General features: G+C 50.3%; 1 protein-coding gene across 3 annotated transcripts in view; it reads right to left on the reverse strand.

Annotated features, from left to right (window-relative positions):
- Positions 1 to 3,323: 3,323 nt before the first annotated feature.
- Positions 3,324 to 14,294, reverse strand: part of SLC7A8 (solute carrier family 7 member 8) — a 47,997-nt gene continuing 37,026 nt past the window's right edge. For all 3 annotated transcript variants that reach the window (XM_054577822.1, XM_054577821.1, XM_054577823.1), the window contains 5 exons: positions 13,536 to 13,639; positions 9,432 to 9,528; positions 7,643 to 7,792; positions 5,904 to 6,081; positions 3,324 to 5,377 (listed from right to left, as the gene is read on the reverse strand). In XM_054577822.1, coding sequence (XP_054433797.1) covers positions 5,244 to 5,377; positions 5,904 to 6,081; positions 7,643 to 7,792; positions 9,432 to 9,528; positions 13,536 to 13,639 — 663 coding nt within the window. In that variant the 3' untranslated portion in view covers positions 3,324 to 5,243. The remainder of the gene's footprint in view (positions 5,378 to 5,903; positions 6,082 to 7,642; positions 7,793 to 9,431; positions 9,529 to 13,535; positions 13,640 to 14,294) is intronic.

Genomic DNA, 14,294 nt, shown 5'->3' on the forward strand with positions numbered 1-14,294 from the left:
AAGACCCTGTGGCAAGTAGGTACCACAGCTGAGCTAACTCAGGTTGGTGGCAGTGCCTCTGTGGACCATCAGGTGGCAATATAGGTCCAAAATCCAGATTCGAGGGGCAGCTGGGGTTGGGAATCAGGTGGCCGACAGAGGGCAGCCTCCCACAGCCCTGGCACCAGCGAGACACAGGCTGGGGGTCCTCGGGGAAGGAGGAAGAGGGACCATGTCTGGGGAGAGGACGTGCGGTGCGGTCACAGGGAGAGTGGGCAGGCTGACAGGGCCTTGTCTCGATGAGGAAGAATTCTGTCCCTCCCCAGAACTTGGAAACAGTAGTGAGGATGGTGAAAGCCTGGCATTTTCTGGTGTCTGAAACTTACACTTTTTCATGCTGACATTTTCCCTGTGAGTTAAGTAGCAAGGTAAGCAAGACAGAAGGTATTTTTATCATTGCCTTATGAATGAGGAAAACACAGCCGAGAGGTAGAGCTGCCCAAGGTCATTCAAGCACGCTGCTAGATAGATGTTGGGGGACAGGGCAGTGGGTTAGCTCTTGAAACCCTCCGGCAAGAAGGGATAAGGGAAGGCGGCGCTGTGTGACTTAGAGAGCCTCTTTGCTCTCAGTCTGCCACCCTGAGAGAGTGGGAGGGAGGGCATGGCAGTGAGGGAGCTGGCGCTGGGGAAAGCAGAGAGGTGTGCAAATAGAGGCGGGGCGGGCAGGAACTGTGGGGAGGTTAGGGATCTCAGGTCTCTCGCCTCCCAGGCTGGTGGCTGACGTTGCTGGCATACTGACATCGTGTTTCCCAGTAACCAAGGGGTTTGGCCGGGCAAGAGGCGCTCTGGATGTTTGGGCAGGGGAGGAGGGCGTGCTGAGCAGGAAGGAGGGTGGGGAGAGCAGTGCCAATCAAGGGCTGGGGGGATTCTTGGGTACTGCATAATTGCTCAGGAGCAGTAAGAAAGCCTTCCTGGTCAGCAAGACGATTATCTCCTTGCCCCTGCAGTTGGCGCCTGTTTGCATTAACTGAAGCAATGCATGCGTATTATTTTACTGACTCTGTAACCTGCCTCAGTTCAAAGCCACCTCTTTTGTCAAGCATTTTGAACAGGGTGGAGACTGAGCGTGGTGGTGAAGTAAGTGTCTGAGATACTGGGCTCAAATCCTGCCTTGGTCACCAGCTTGATGACCTTGGACAAACTACTTAATCTTGTAAAATAGCAGTAGTCGTACCTACTGGGTCAGGTTGTTTCAACTAAACTTTGAATAAGAATGTGCGGAAAGCAATGTTCAGTCTCTTTCTGCCCTTCCTCTGACTACCGATTGTAGCTTGTCTGTGTCTCCTAAGCAGATGTACACTGTCTGCAGCCCCGTCTGATGCTTCAATTTGACAAGCGCTTTTGAACACGCAGGCACCAGGCAATGCATGGGCTCTGGGGACCTGGCAAGTTCAGCCGCTGCCTGCGGCAGCTGGAGTCCAGCCATAGCGGGCAGTCAGTGATGCCATGAAGGGCACACATCTGTGCCAGATGCGTTCTTGCCTTCTTCTGCCCACTGAATGTCTGCTCCTTGAAGGTAGGGTCAGATACACCTTTTGGACCTCTTCAGCTATAGTGACTGTATTGCCTGAATTAAAATTAAGGACAGTTGAATGGACAAGTATGAATATACTTATGGGGAAAACGGAACAAAATATCTGAAGACTGTGCTGAGTTGGAAAACTCAGGAATAGGTTTGCTATTCCACAGCATGTAGAAAAATTCTTGGACACCATGGTCACACAAAGGTTTGTTGTGTGATTATATTAATAAATGAATGCTTAAGCAGCTATGATTTCAGTGACCTCCAAAAGTCTCCTAAGTTCCCTAAGGTCTGAGCATCTGAGTTCCTAGCATTAAAGTGACTGACAGGGTTAAGACAGGTGAATGGCCCAGGTTAAAAATAAATGCGTGTTGCTCAGGAGGAGACCCACGTTTGCGCATTTGACCAGGTTGAAAAGATCAGCAAGTATCACCTTACAGAGTGAGAGGGGGCCCCCAGGGACAAGTGTCTCCATGGAGCAAGAGGGGATTGGGGAGGGCTAGACTTGCCGGAATGGGACAACGTGGAGGAAGACCTTGGGCGGCCCAGGGAAAGAAAAAGTGTGTATTGGGAAGAAGGGGGGTCCCAAAGGGGTGCTGCAAAGCTTGGCGAAGGGCCTCTTACACACGACTGGCCTCTGCCCAGTTTTGCCCTCACTCTTGTGGGACAACCTTGGGGAGGGAGATTTAGGAACACTCCCCCGCCCCCGCCCCCCGCCGCCCTGTGCCCTGTACAAGTGCTAAATAGGTTAAATGACTTGCCCAAGGACACACAGCTGCTCGGTGGCTGGCGTGGGACTTGGAGCCAAGAGTCTGTGCCCCTGTGAATGGCAAGCCTCCAACCTCAGTCTACAAGAACACCAGCCACAAACAGCAGTGTCAGGGCGTCAGGATAGGGAGTGGAGGCACCTTGCCTGCCTGTGTCCTCACAGTGGCCAAGGTGGTGGAGGACGATGTTTTAACACCCTTCTACCCCCACTCCCCCTCCTGCCCCTGTTTGTCGGCAGCGCTGGCTCTGGAATGATGCAGTTCCAGGACAGGCAGTGGGAGGGATACCCATAAAGAAAGGGCTCCCAGCAAGGAGAGTCTAATCCCATTAACTTCCTTTAGCAGTTAACCCAAAGCATCAGGAGGTCCTTGTCCCCTACTTTATCCACTTTTTTTTGTTCTAGCCCAACAGCTCTCCTAGTCTTCCACCTAGAAATCTTCCTCTTCATTGGCTCTGTACAGCTAAGTGGACCCTTTCGTCTCTCAGTCTCTCCCATCAAGCCGCTTGGACTCAGCTGGGTGCTCCCCTAAGGTCCCCTCTCCATCTCTCCACAGGGTCAGGCTGTCCCTTTCTCCCTCATTCAGCTCGGGCTGTCCTGTCCTGGCACCAGAAGCCTTTGCTGACTGAGACTTGGGGACAACTTCTGCCTTTGCCTTTCTCCATGCAGCTTGGGGCCTGCATTCCCATGTTGGGTCGTAATGAGGTTTTTCTTCCTAGCCTGCAAGTCTGCAGGCTTCCAGCACAGTGCACAGAGCAGGAATTTAATAACACTTCGTGACTTCACAGAAAAAATGAGAGCAAGCTTTTGGTTCAAAGGGAGAAGTGGCTGTTGGAAAGTAATGACATTGATCCCCTGGGGCAGAGCGAGGGCCTTTAGGAATGCCATCATGGAAGGAATCTGGCAACCAAAGGCCTCCTGACAAGGACAGAAAATGCCTGGAGACTCTCTCAGAAGGTCATTGGATTATCAACACCACGAACTTCATCTCCATTTTAAATTTTATTACTTCAAAGAAAAAAACCCAAAACCCTCCATAAAACCAACCAACCAACTCTCTAAAACCTAAACCAACTCAAAGACAGACAATTATTATCCAGGTATAACTAACTCCCTGCTCCCCAAAACAACCTTACATTAAAAAATCCAAAAGAAATAGAAATGCCAGCTTCAAAAATATTTATCCAAAAAGTAAGGCATCCACTTAGAAAAAAGAGTTGAAGGAGGGAAGGTGGTTGGAGGAATGAGAAGAAGAAATAAGAGGATGGTCCCCTGACCCTCCAGGGGCCAGCCCCGGCCCGCCTGGAATCCACTCAGGAGAGGCCGTAACTCGGCCCAAACCTGGCATCTCACCGATGCAGGGGCAGGCAGGCTGGGCAGGAAGCTGGGAGACTGGAGCAGGCCAGAGGGGCTCCCCAGGTATTCCAGTTTAAGCAGATGGTATGGCGCGTAGTGGGAAAGGAGCGGGTCCTGCTTTGGGATAAAAGAATCGAGTCCTTAGCACGCCTGGCGTGGCAGGAAGGCTCGAGGCCCGGGGCAAACACTACCTCCTTCCTTGGGAGCACAGGGAAAGGCAGCCTCTGCCAGTCCTCATTCCATGGACAACAGGCCTTTCCAAGGGCCTCCAAAGTGGGCACCTTCCACCACTGCCTTCTCACTCTGCCCTGAAGGTTGTCCAAAGGCAGGACAGTGGTAGGACCTGAAAGGGGGAAGGGTGGTTTGAGTTGGGGAAGGGGGGAGGAACTGGCCTTCTCCCCAAATGGCGCCTCCGAGGAGATGGGAAAGCACCCTCTCTCTTGGGAAAGCTTTTCATACCATGTCTGCCCTGAAGGTTAGAAATAAGGGAGTATTTTTAGGTCCAGTTCTTGGATGGGAGGTGACTTAAGGCAGATTTGGCTCAGGTTTCAGGCCTGAAGGGCTTGGGGAACCTTCACACCCAGTCCTAAGTCCTGGGAGCCAAGGTCCAGAGGGGGGAGGAAAAGGGCACAATGCGGGGGACAGGCAGTGCTGAGTGGTATGTGCTGGGAGCATAGCTGCAGGGTGACAGGGTGACAGTTCCTCCCCAGGGGGGTGGGGAGGGAGGAGGAGCTGAGTTGCTTTGTCTTTCAGAGAGGACTTTCTGGCTTCAGAAAGCTTTGGCACCCCGTTAGGGGCAGGATGCACGGGGCAGGGGCAAGGCTGGCTTTCTGCAATCTGAGCCTTTCCCAATCTGTGCCACAGGCCTGGCTGGGGGTCAGGTGAGGGGCTGTTCCCCCTGCTTCCTTGGTCCTTAGCCCAGAGTGGGGTAGGGGTGGGGATGGTATCCTGAGGAGCTTACCCTGGACAGGGAGCCCAGGCTGGGATGCGTGGAGGCATGGGGGAGGGGTGGGGAGGAGGGCAGAAGGAAGCATCACCTCTGATTTCTTGGGTCCCTAGTGAAGGGAGGAGATACAGGTTTCTCCAGCTGACTTTTAATGGTGACAGATTTGCCTGGGTATGTCCCTCCCCAGCCTACTCACTGTTGTTTGTTGCTGCCACTTCCCTTACAACTGAGGCCTTGGGCTCTGGAGTGGGAAGGGAGAGCTGTCCTGAACTCAGGCTTCTGGAGAGGCAACCGGGTGTGGGCCGGGGAGGGAGGGCCCTGGAGGGCGCCCCGAGGGCGCTCCAGCAGCTCCACTGTCCTCTCACAGCTCGGAGCATGGGCAGTGCTGCCTTTGGACACAGGTCCTGTGGGTGAAGAGCTGGCTCTTTGGGTACAAAGGTCAGTGTCTTTGTTTATAGTTTCTCACCACCCACCCCTAGGTCCTGCCCCTGCTGGACAGACGCAAAGGGGTGCGTGTTGGGGGGACCCAGGTAGGGAAGGAGGGCAGAGAGGGGGTGAAGGAGGGAGGAGGCAACTGAGAGGAGTTGGTGGTCCTCAGGGCCGAGGCTGTTCCACTAGTCCTTGTCCTTGGAGGCAACGGGCTGCCACTGCTGCTCTGTGTCCTCATTTATCATCTCTGTCCCCGAGCTCCCCCCCATATCGGGGTACACAACCACACACATCTTCTGGCTCACCAGGGTTAGCAACACTGTGGGAAGAGGTCACACAAAAACCAGGTCAGTGCCGAGTGTCGCACCATACTCTTCCTTGCTCCCCTGTCCTGGGTTTTGCCTCTGCAGAGCCATCACTGTCTTCAGGAAATTCCCCCTCCGGGAGATGCCCCTCCCCCCTGCCACAGTCATCTCCTGTGTCTCTGGGCAGCCTGTTTACTGGCTGCCCCTTGCTCATCAGGGCCCCAGTTTTCCACTGTCCCCACGCCCACTGACCACCAATTCCAAGGCCTCCTCTGGTCTCCACCCAGCCCAGGGCAGCTCCTGCAGGAGAGCTATCAAGTTGCCTATTCCTGCGGGTCCAAAGTCTGTGGAAACGTCAGCTGCTTTGTCCTCAGAGGTGCCCAGGGAGGCACGGACCCTCTCCTGCCCCAGCTCCTTTTCCAGAGTTCTGCGGCCCAGCCTAGCCCTCCTGATTCTCCTGCGGGTTTCTCCTGCCAGACTGCCGACCACTCCATCCCAGACCAGGAGGCCCTCTAGCCACCAGAGCCTGCAACAACTCACTGATGAAGTTATTGAAGCACTTGGGCTTGTGTTGCCAGTAAACACCGAGGAAATAGACAGGCACTCCTGTCAGCATGATGGCCAGGCCGATGCCACACACCACGGGCTCCGACCACAGGCTGAAGACCAGTAGAAAGGCCCAGAACAACAAGTAGATGATGGGGAACAGCAGGTTGACCTGTGGAGCAGAGGCGCTGTTAGCTGTGTGGACCCTACTGACCGAGGGCTCAGGGCACCCTTCCTCTTCTCCACCCTCAGGAGCAACTCTGAGTGCAAAGGCTGGGCTTCACTCAGCTCTAAGGCTCCCACACCCTGAACCTTGATAGGGCAAGTGCTGTGTCAACAAATGTTGGTAAACTTACACAGTGGGACAGGGAGAGGCGGGGTGAACCTAAGAAGGGAACGATCCTCATTGCCCATGCCCTCCCTCCTGGGTAGGATCAAACGAAGCCTTGTCATCCATGCCATGTGCCTGTGGCAGCCAGAGCAGCCTGTGGGGACTGGCACGCTTGCTGGCACATTGGTATACACTTGCTGTGGTGCTAAGGTCGAGGAGAGGTGGGGAAATGAGTGAGAGGCAGGAAGGAAACGACCTGGGTCAGTTGGGCTCCTTGCCCCTCGCCCACTTCTAGGCAGAGCCCTCATCTGGGCACGTGGCAAATGACTATCCCTCTCACCAGCATCAGTCCCAGCGTATTTCTCTCAAGCATTTTGAGAAGATAAATCTGCCAAGACCTGAGAAATCAGGGAAGTTAGCATAGCCTCAGGCAGTCTAGGCCCTTGACTTTATTCAGAAAGAAGCATCTCTTTCTGGGCTTCATTCCTTATTAACCACTGGTGGGAGTTCCCAGAAGAGTGCTACCCTCTTGATTCAACTCCTTGTCCTCTTTTCTCAGGGGGTATGCATGTGGTGCGGAGATGGGCTTCTTCTTCTCTTCCCTACCTAGCAGGCTTGCTAAGAGTGGTAGGAAAGTGAGGGTAAAATAGAGATTTGGAGAGCCCTTGATATCTCTGCTGGGAGAATCTTCTAGAAGCATCTAGGGTCCCTGTTTCCAAAGTAGATTTGTTCAGATAATTCAGGGCCATACTCTATTCTTCTAATTTGCAGGAAAACTCAGAGCACTCTTGCATATTTTGTTCTGAGTAACCTGTCAATACTGTCACAAAGTTATTTCTTGTAACAATCAATAGGTTCACTGGGTACCCTGTTATGCATAGGGCCTCAGTAGTTTAAAAAGGGAGGCTCATTCATGGATGGCTGGAGTGGACTGGGAAGCTTCAAAGAAGAGGAGGTGCCTGAAGGTTATGTGGAAAATGGTTAGAATTTGGATAGGGAGATGGGAGGAAGAAACTCATTCTGGGATAGAAACATAGAACAAGTGGGTCCAGCAATCTGGAGGGACAAGGAAGAGACTGGCCAGACAAGAGCATCCAGGGAAATGTTGGAGAGATAATGGAGCCTTGAGCAATCAGCTTCAGTTTAAGACAGAGTCATAGGAAACAAAGAAATGATGTGATGAAAGTATCATTTAGTCTAACTCATCTTTCCAGCTGCAATTTGCTCTGGTCCTATCCCCAGCAGAGAACTGGATAGCCCCATTCACACAGGGCCCTTGCTTCCCTAAGGGTCTGCTGCCATAGAGATGATCGGTGGTCAACAGCTGAGAACAACGTGATTGAAAAATCTGCACTGCAGCTGGAACCAGTGGAGGGGGGACCCCCACGGGAGGTTTTCGCACCTTGATGGGGCGGGGGATGTCAGGCTTCTTCCAGCGAAGAACTATCTGTCCAGCAATAGTGACCCCGTAGAAGAGGTAGTTGATGAAGCCCACATAGTTGATGAGTGTGTATATGTCACTGGTGACCAGCATCAGCAGGGTGGAGAGGCACTGCGGAGAGTGGGAGAAGCATGTCATCAGTGACCAGAAGGACAGCTGGAGATTGGTGCCTGTTTACAGGTCAAGGACTGTGTGCGGGCCTCAGGTGGATGGTGCCATTTCATCAAGGATGTCTCAAAATGGAAACTGTTTAACCTCCCTTAGAAGCCCAGGCCATCGCTAACACTTTCATTGTAAGGAAGTTCTTTCTGATGGCAGGGGTGAGCATCAAAATATTTAATCACTGGTGTGGTGCGGGCACTAAGCAGTCAGAACAGATTTTGGCTGTAAATAACTAGACTGGCCACACTGGTGGCACCTGGCTCCATGTCTGCCCTAGTCTCATTTACAGTATTTTCCTTCCTTGGTTGTAGCTCAGCTGAATTTCATTTTATCATTTTAGGGAAGATTGTTAACTGCAGACTAAGGCTTTATCTTGCCCTCTTCTTCTTCTACTCTCTGAGTCATTTTCATGCACAGTTATAGCACTTCCTAGGTGCTGGGCTCTATTCCTCACATTCTACAAATATTAACTTGTTTAACCCTCATAATATCCCTGTGACATTTTCTTGATAGAATCCACTTTCCAACTTCAAAATCATTTCAGTGGCTCTCTCAGAACAATGTTCTTCCCCTCTGTGACTATATTAAGGCCTTTAGAAGGCTCAGTTTTCCTATGAGATTCATGGTGAAAATAACTGAGAAGATTTTAACGAATGAAGAAGCCAGATTCATACTCTACTTGCCTCATAGTCATAGTGCTGCACCAATGGCTCAAAGTGAAAAGAGTCTGTGGCCTGCTGGGAGTATTGAGTTTTCTCCAATCACCTTTCACAGCTGACCAATCATGAGGACCTTCTTCCTGTCACCTGAACATTCTGAAATTCCCTCTAATGTTGTACAACAAATGCCCTTGACTCCTGCGAGCTCTACTATCTTGCTCTAACTGCTTCTCTCGTGGACCCCAAGTCATTTTCAGTGTTTTATTCAGGATCCAGAAGGAAAACAAACAAACAAACAAACAAAACCTTAAAAGGCTCAATGGGACGAATCTTTGTTCCTTCATTTTGCTCTCTGTAAATGATTCTACTCTGGTGTCATTTTGCCCCTATTTCCCCCTCATCCCAAATTTCCTTTTTTCCATTTTCAGCATGCCAGTCTTCCTTTCTTTGTGATTCTTCTTATTTGGTGCATCTTTAACACCGAATTTGTTTCAGTGATATTTCCCACTGGCAGAGCATCCTGGGGCAAGAAGACTGATGGGGAGGGGTGGGGGTGCGTGGTGATGGGCTGGGAGCAGAGGTCCAAGGGCAACCCTGTGGGCGACAGGTGCAAAGTAGAGCCAAAAAGGAGACTTTTTTTGTGAGGCTATAAAATCTTGAGGAAGTCACTTCATCTTGACCCAGAAGGACGGGAGAATGGAAATGGCCTGGCCTGAGAGTCTTAAGGTATTTCAGGACTCAGGTTCTTGCCTCGCTACATCTCTTCATATTAGTGACGCCTATGTACACCATTTGCCAGATTACCTAAGCCTGGCAAGACCCAGGAGCCGAAGAAGGGATACAGGGGTGTCTGTGGGCAGGGTGAACTTCGGCTCAGAAAAAGCAGGAGGGGGGTTGTGTGTAGGACTGGCAGGAGGAGGGGTCCTTACTGTGAAGAGCAAGGCTGGGATGGGGGTGCAGCGCTTCACGTGGATCATGGCCAGCACGCTGGGAAGGTGGCCTTCTCTGGCTCCAGCAAAGAACAGCCTGGCAGAGAGAAAAGCAGGTCAGCCTGGGATGGCCCATGGACTACCCAAGGAAGCTCCCTCCCCGGCCCCAGCTCCCTCGTCCACGCCCTGCTTCTGCCCACAGAGGAGCATCAACCCTCGGATCAGGTACCCACTTTCTCGTGCACACCTTCCAGCCCACTAGTCACCGGACCCACAATCACAAATGCAGATGCAGACAAACCAGAAGCAGCCAGTGGGTAAGTGGATGGATCCTGGGTGTGTGGAGACCCTGAGTGTGGCCTGGGTGGCTTGGGGTTACTGATGATTGTGCTGTCACTCTGCGGGTCTCTCTTAATGCCTGGAGTGCTGCTGCAGGAGCAGCCCCTCTCCTTTGCCTAAGGCCTTAATTCCATAAAATGGTGCCTTCACATCCTCAAAGGACGCATAGGAACTGAACTGAACAAGGAAAGCCTTAAAAGTGTTCATATCCGAGTCAGAAAGTAGTTGTCTTGGGGGTGGGGAATGCTTGGCAGACCAGAGAGAGACTCATGGACACTTGTGGAATATGTGGAAATGTCCTATATCTAGTTGTGGGTGGTGGTTACATGCCTGGCTACAATTGTTGAAATTCATCAATCTGAACACTTATGATCTGTGTATTTTACTGTATGTAAAGTGTACCTAAAAATTGCTATCTTTAAGCTACTTATTCTATTCTCAAAAAGCCATCCTAAAGAAATGAAGTTAGTGAAATGTGTATATACAAACATATTCTGATAATAAAAAAATTGGAAATATCCTACATGTCTAAGAATAGGAGATTGATAACAAATTATGGTATATCTGTAAGATGGAATATTATATGGTCTAAATAATGTTCTAGAAAAAATTGATTATATGAGAACATGTTCACAATATAATGGTAAATGAAAAAAGTGAGATAGAGAACTGATGGTTCCATATAGTATAATTCTAATTAATTTAAAAATTATTGCCCTGGCTCAGTTGGTTGGAGTGTCACCCTGTACATCAAAAGGCTTGCAGGTTCAATCCTCAGTCAGGGTGCATACGGGAGGCAACTGATCAATGTTTCTCTCTCTCTCCCTTCCTCTTATCTCTAAAAGCAGTGAACACATCCTCGGGTGAGGATTAAAAAAAATTATTCATGGGGCATGTGAAAACATGTACTAAAATATCAACTAATTATTTTTGGGTAGTGGGATTATGAGTAATTACAATTTTTTCCCTTAGATGTTATAGAAAAAAGTTGAAAATTCTAAAATAGACAAAAAAATTTGCAATCAGAATAAAAATTATTTAACTTTTAAAACAATTAAACTTTTTACTTTGAGATAATTATATATTCACATGCAGTTATAAGAAATAATATAGAGCAATCTTATGTATTCTTTACCGAGTTTATCCTATTGGTAACATAAATGTAAAACTATAGTACAATATTATGACCAGGATGCTGATATTTAAGCGTGATTTATAAAAAAAAAAAACACCTTTTTGTTCTTTTTCTTGTATCTTTTTAAAAAAAGATCTTACTTATTTATTTATTTAGAGAGAGGGGAAGGGAGGGAGGGAGAGAAATATCCATGTGTGTTTGCCTCTCTGGCGCCCCCTACTGGAGACCTGGCCTGCAACCCAAGCATGTGCCCTGACTGGGAACTGAACTGATGATCCTTTGGTTCACAGGCCAGCACTCAATCCACTGAGCCACACCAGTCAGGGCTAAGAGTGATTAAAAAAAATGTTTTTAACATAAAAAGCAGGCCTTCTTCTCCTTTCTTCTCCTGAGAGAAAAGAGAATATGATAAGCTGTTAGGAGTCATTTACATATTAGTGTGAATTGTACCATTTCTTTTTCCTAGGATTTTGTAAGGAAAGGAGCACCTCATGGGTGAGAAGCAGGGGACGGTGTGATAGAGACAGAAAGGCACAGAACTGGCACACTAGGTGTTCTGAAGAGAACTGTCATTTACTTTGTAATTTATATATGGGGGAGAGTGAAGCTGAAAGCAGTAGCTCATCAGAAGTGTGGGAGCTGACTTTGGTCTCAAGTACCCAAATGCATTACCACCAGTTGCCATCATCAAATATCTAGGCTAGTGTCATTAGTTTCATGCAGCCACGTTGCACTGGCCCTTTACAGTGCAGTCTCATGCACCCAACTGAGCCCCAGGCGTTCTGTGGGCCTCCTCATGCACAAAGCCAGGGTCCCACATTCACATCCCTCCTCCACAGGCAGCCAGGACCAAGTGGAGTTGTCCAGGTCCAACAGTATTTGCAAGTGTCAAGGTCACAAAAGACAATCCTTGCCCAAGTAGCTGACAACAGAGGAGACAATGACAGTAAGCACGACACAAACACACACACTCTTACTCCTCAGGAAGAATCATCTCCATACCCCAAAACACAAAATACAAAAGAGTAAGAGAAAGAGAAAAGGGGGGAGGGAAGAAAGTAAGAAAGAAAGGAATTGGAAGATGAGCAGAGGAGGCCTGGTGGGTGGGCCGCGCCTCTGAATCAGAGGCTGAGTACACCAGGCTGCATTTCCTGCATGCACACGCAACTATACCACATGCATGCAGACCACTGGTTGGCCTGCCTGAGGGACAAACCCCACTCTATAGTGACTGTAGCCAGTCACTCTCCTCCAATAGATCCCAGAGAGCCTCATGGGTCATTGCTCTTCCACCGCTCACCCGCGGCTGGGGCCTCCAGGTGGCCACTGCTCCTGTGTAACACGCACACGAGGTTGCTGTGGATGTGTCATAGGATCCTGGAGAACGGGGGACACCCACAATCCCTCTTTCCTGCTCTGGGTCCTGATAACATGGCACTCCTGCCCTGGCTGGTGTGGCTCAGAGAATTGAGTGCTAGCCTGCAAACCAAAGGGTTACTGGTTCTATTCCCAGCCAGGTCATATGCCTGGGTTGTGGGCCAGGTCCCCCGTAGGCGGCGCACGAGAGGCAACCACACATTGATGTTTCTCTCCCTCTCTCCTTCCCTTCCCCCTCTCTAAAAAAATAAAATCTTTAAAAGCAACAACAAAAAACCATGGCATGCCTTTGTCATTTCATGGGAACTCCTCCCTGATGCGATAGGTGGTTATAGAAGTAGCTGAATTCAGGGACATACTCCTTTTGCTGTATCTTTTTAGTAGGACTATGCCCTGGGCACCAAGGGGCTTTCTAAGAACCCTGGGTAGATGTCTTGAACCTCACTGATGGAAATTACCCAGCGTGTGCTGTTCTTACAGCCTATTCTGGAGACTGTACCAAGAAGGAGTACCAACGGGGCAGGTCCTGGATGTGTGGAGGCAGGAGATGGGGACTCCTGGGCCTCCCTTGAGCTCTGGCTTCCCTGAGAGGGGTGAGGGATGTGGCTTTAGACAAATGCTTTCCTTTTGCTCTTCCCCAGCCCTCGCACTTCACGTGAGGGAGTCCACCTGGATCTCAGGGGTGGCCACACGAAGACCTCCCACAGCTACCCATCTGTGGAGCAGAGAGGAGCCCGCACCTGAAGGTGCTCAGAGATGATCCTGTCCCACCTGTAGTCTGGTCCCAGAACCCTCCTGGGAGGCCAGCCCGAAGGCCGCAGGCACAGGTCCCTCCTGACCCCTTTCAGAGTGGGGTCCCTTTCTAGCCAGCACAGCCTGTTTCCAGGAGGGTGGGTAAAGAGCTCTGGAGGTGCTGCTGCGACCGTCCTGCTGCCGGCCACAGCCCCTCACCTGGGGCGGCATCAGGCAGCCCGGGCCCCCTCCGCCTCCTGCTCCAACTGAAATGAGGTGGGATGGGGCCTCTCACCACTTCATGTGAAGGCACACACTTCATGGGTAAACACGTGAGCAGCATACACCTCTCCGCAGCTACGCTGATACACAAATGCCCTTACGTGAGCAATCACCCCTGCAATGTCACTGCTCAGGTGTCCACACAGACCCCGCTGACAGAGACAAGCCCCCACATATACACAGAGCCATATGCACAGCAGAGTGGCCCCTGGCCCGGAAAGGACCTGGTCAGCACTCACCGGGAGGAGGTGAAGAGAGACCCATTGACTCCTCCAAATGTGGACAGGGCAACGGAAATAGGCATGATCCAGGCCATGACCCCTAGGAGCTTCTCCCCAAAAGTCTGTGGGAGAAAACAAGGGGTAAATGGAAAAGGAAATGTTACAACACTGCACCTATGTGTCACTGCTAGGAATGATCCCTCCCAGGCCCACCCTTGCTGAGTCTCCAGGTAAACTCTTGAGAGGAGGGATGGTGTGTGTCCACGCTCTGGCTCCTGTCCCACTCTAACATCTCCCACAGTGACCACTATATAGCAGGGAGTCAATAAGTGACGAGCCAACTGAAGGAGACAGCGTATGGTAATAATACTAATACTGCTAATAATGAACTAACATTTGTTATCCTTGATTTACAGATGAAGAAACTGAGGCACAAAACAATTCAGCAGACTGCCTAAGATCACATACCCAGGAAGTGGCACAGAGCAATATGCACGGCAGGGCCAGGACTGGAAACCAGCCATGTGAGTCCAAGCCTCACTACATTGTACACCAGTGAATCAGGAAGGTTGGGGCTTCTATCTCAGCTCAGCATTTAGGAGTTGTAAGATCCGGAGCAACAGCCTTAATTTTTGATCCTCAGAATCAGAGATGAATGCTAATTCATAGGGTGAGAATTTCTAAATTCATAGAAACAAATACTATGGGGCGGGGGGGTGGAAATGATAAGAAGAGGCTATTGTGTAGGCTGAGAAAGAAAAGGTGGTGAAGCTATAG

Source organism: Pteronotus mesoamericanus, unplaced genomic scaffold, assembly GCF_021234165.1.
Source record: "Pteronotus mesoamericanus isolate MK-2021 breed Mesoamerican mustached bat unplaced genomic scaffold, CSHL_Meso_final contig_46, whole genome shotgun sequence".
In the NCBI taxonomy this organism is placed as follows: domain Eukaryota; kingdom Metazoa; phylum Chordata; class Mammalia; order Chiroptera; family Mormoopidae; genus Pteronotus; species Pteronotus mesoamericanus.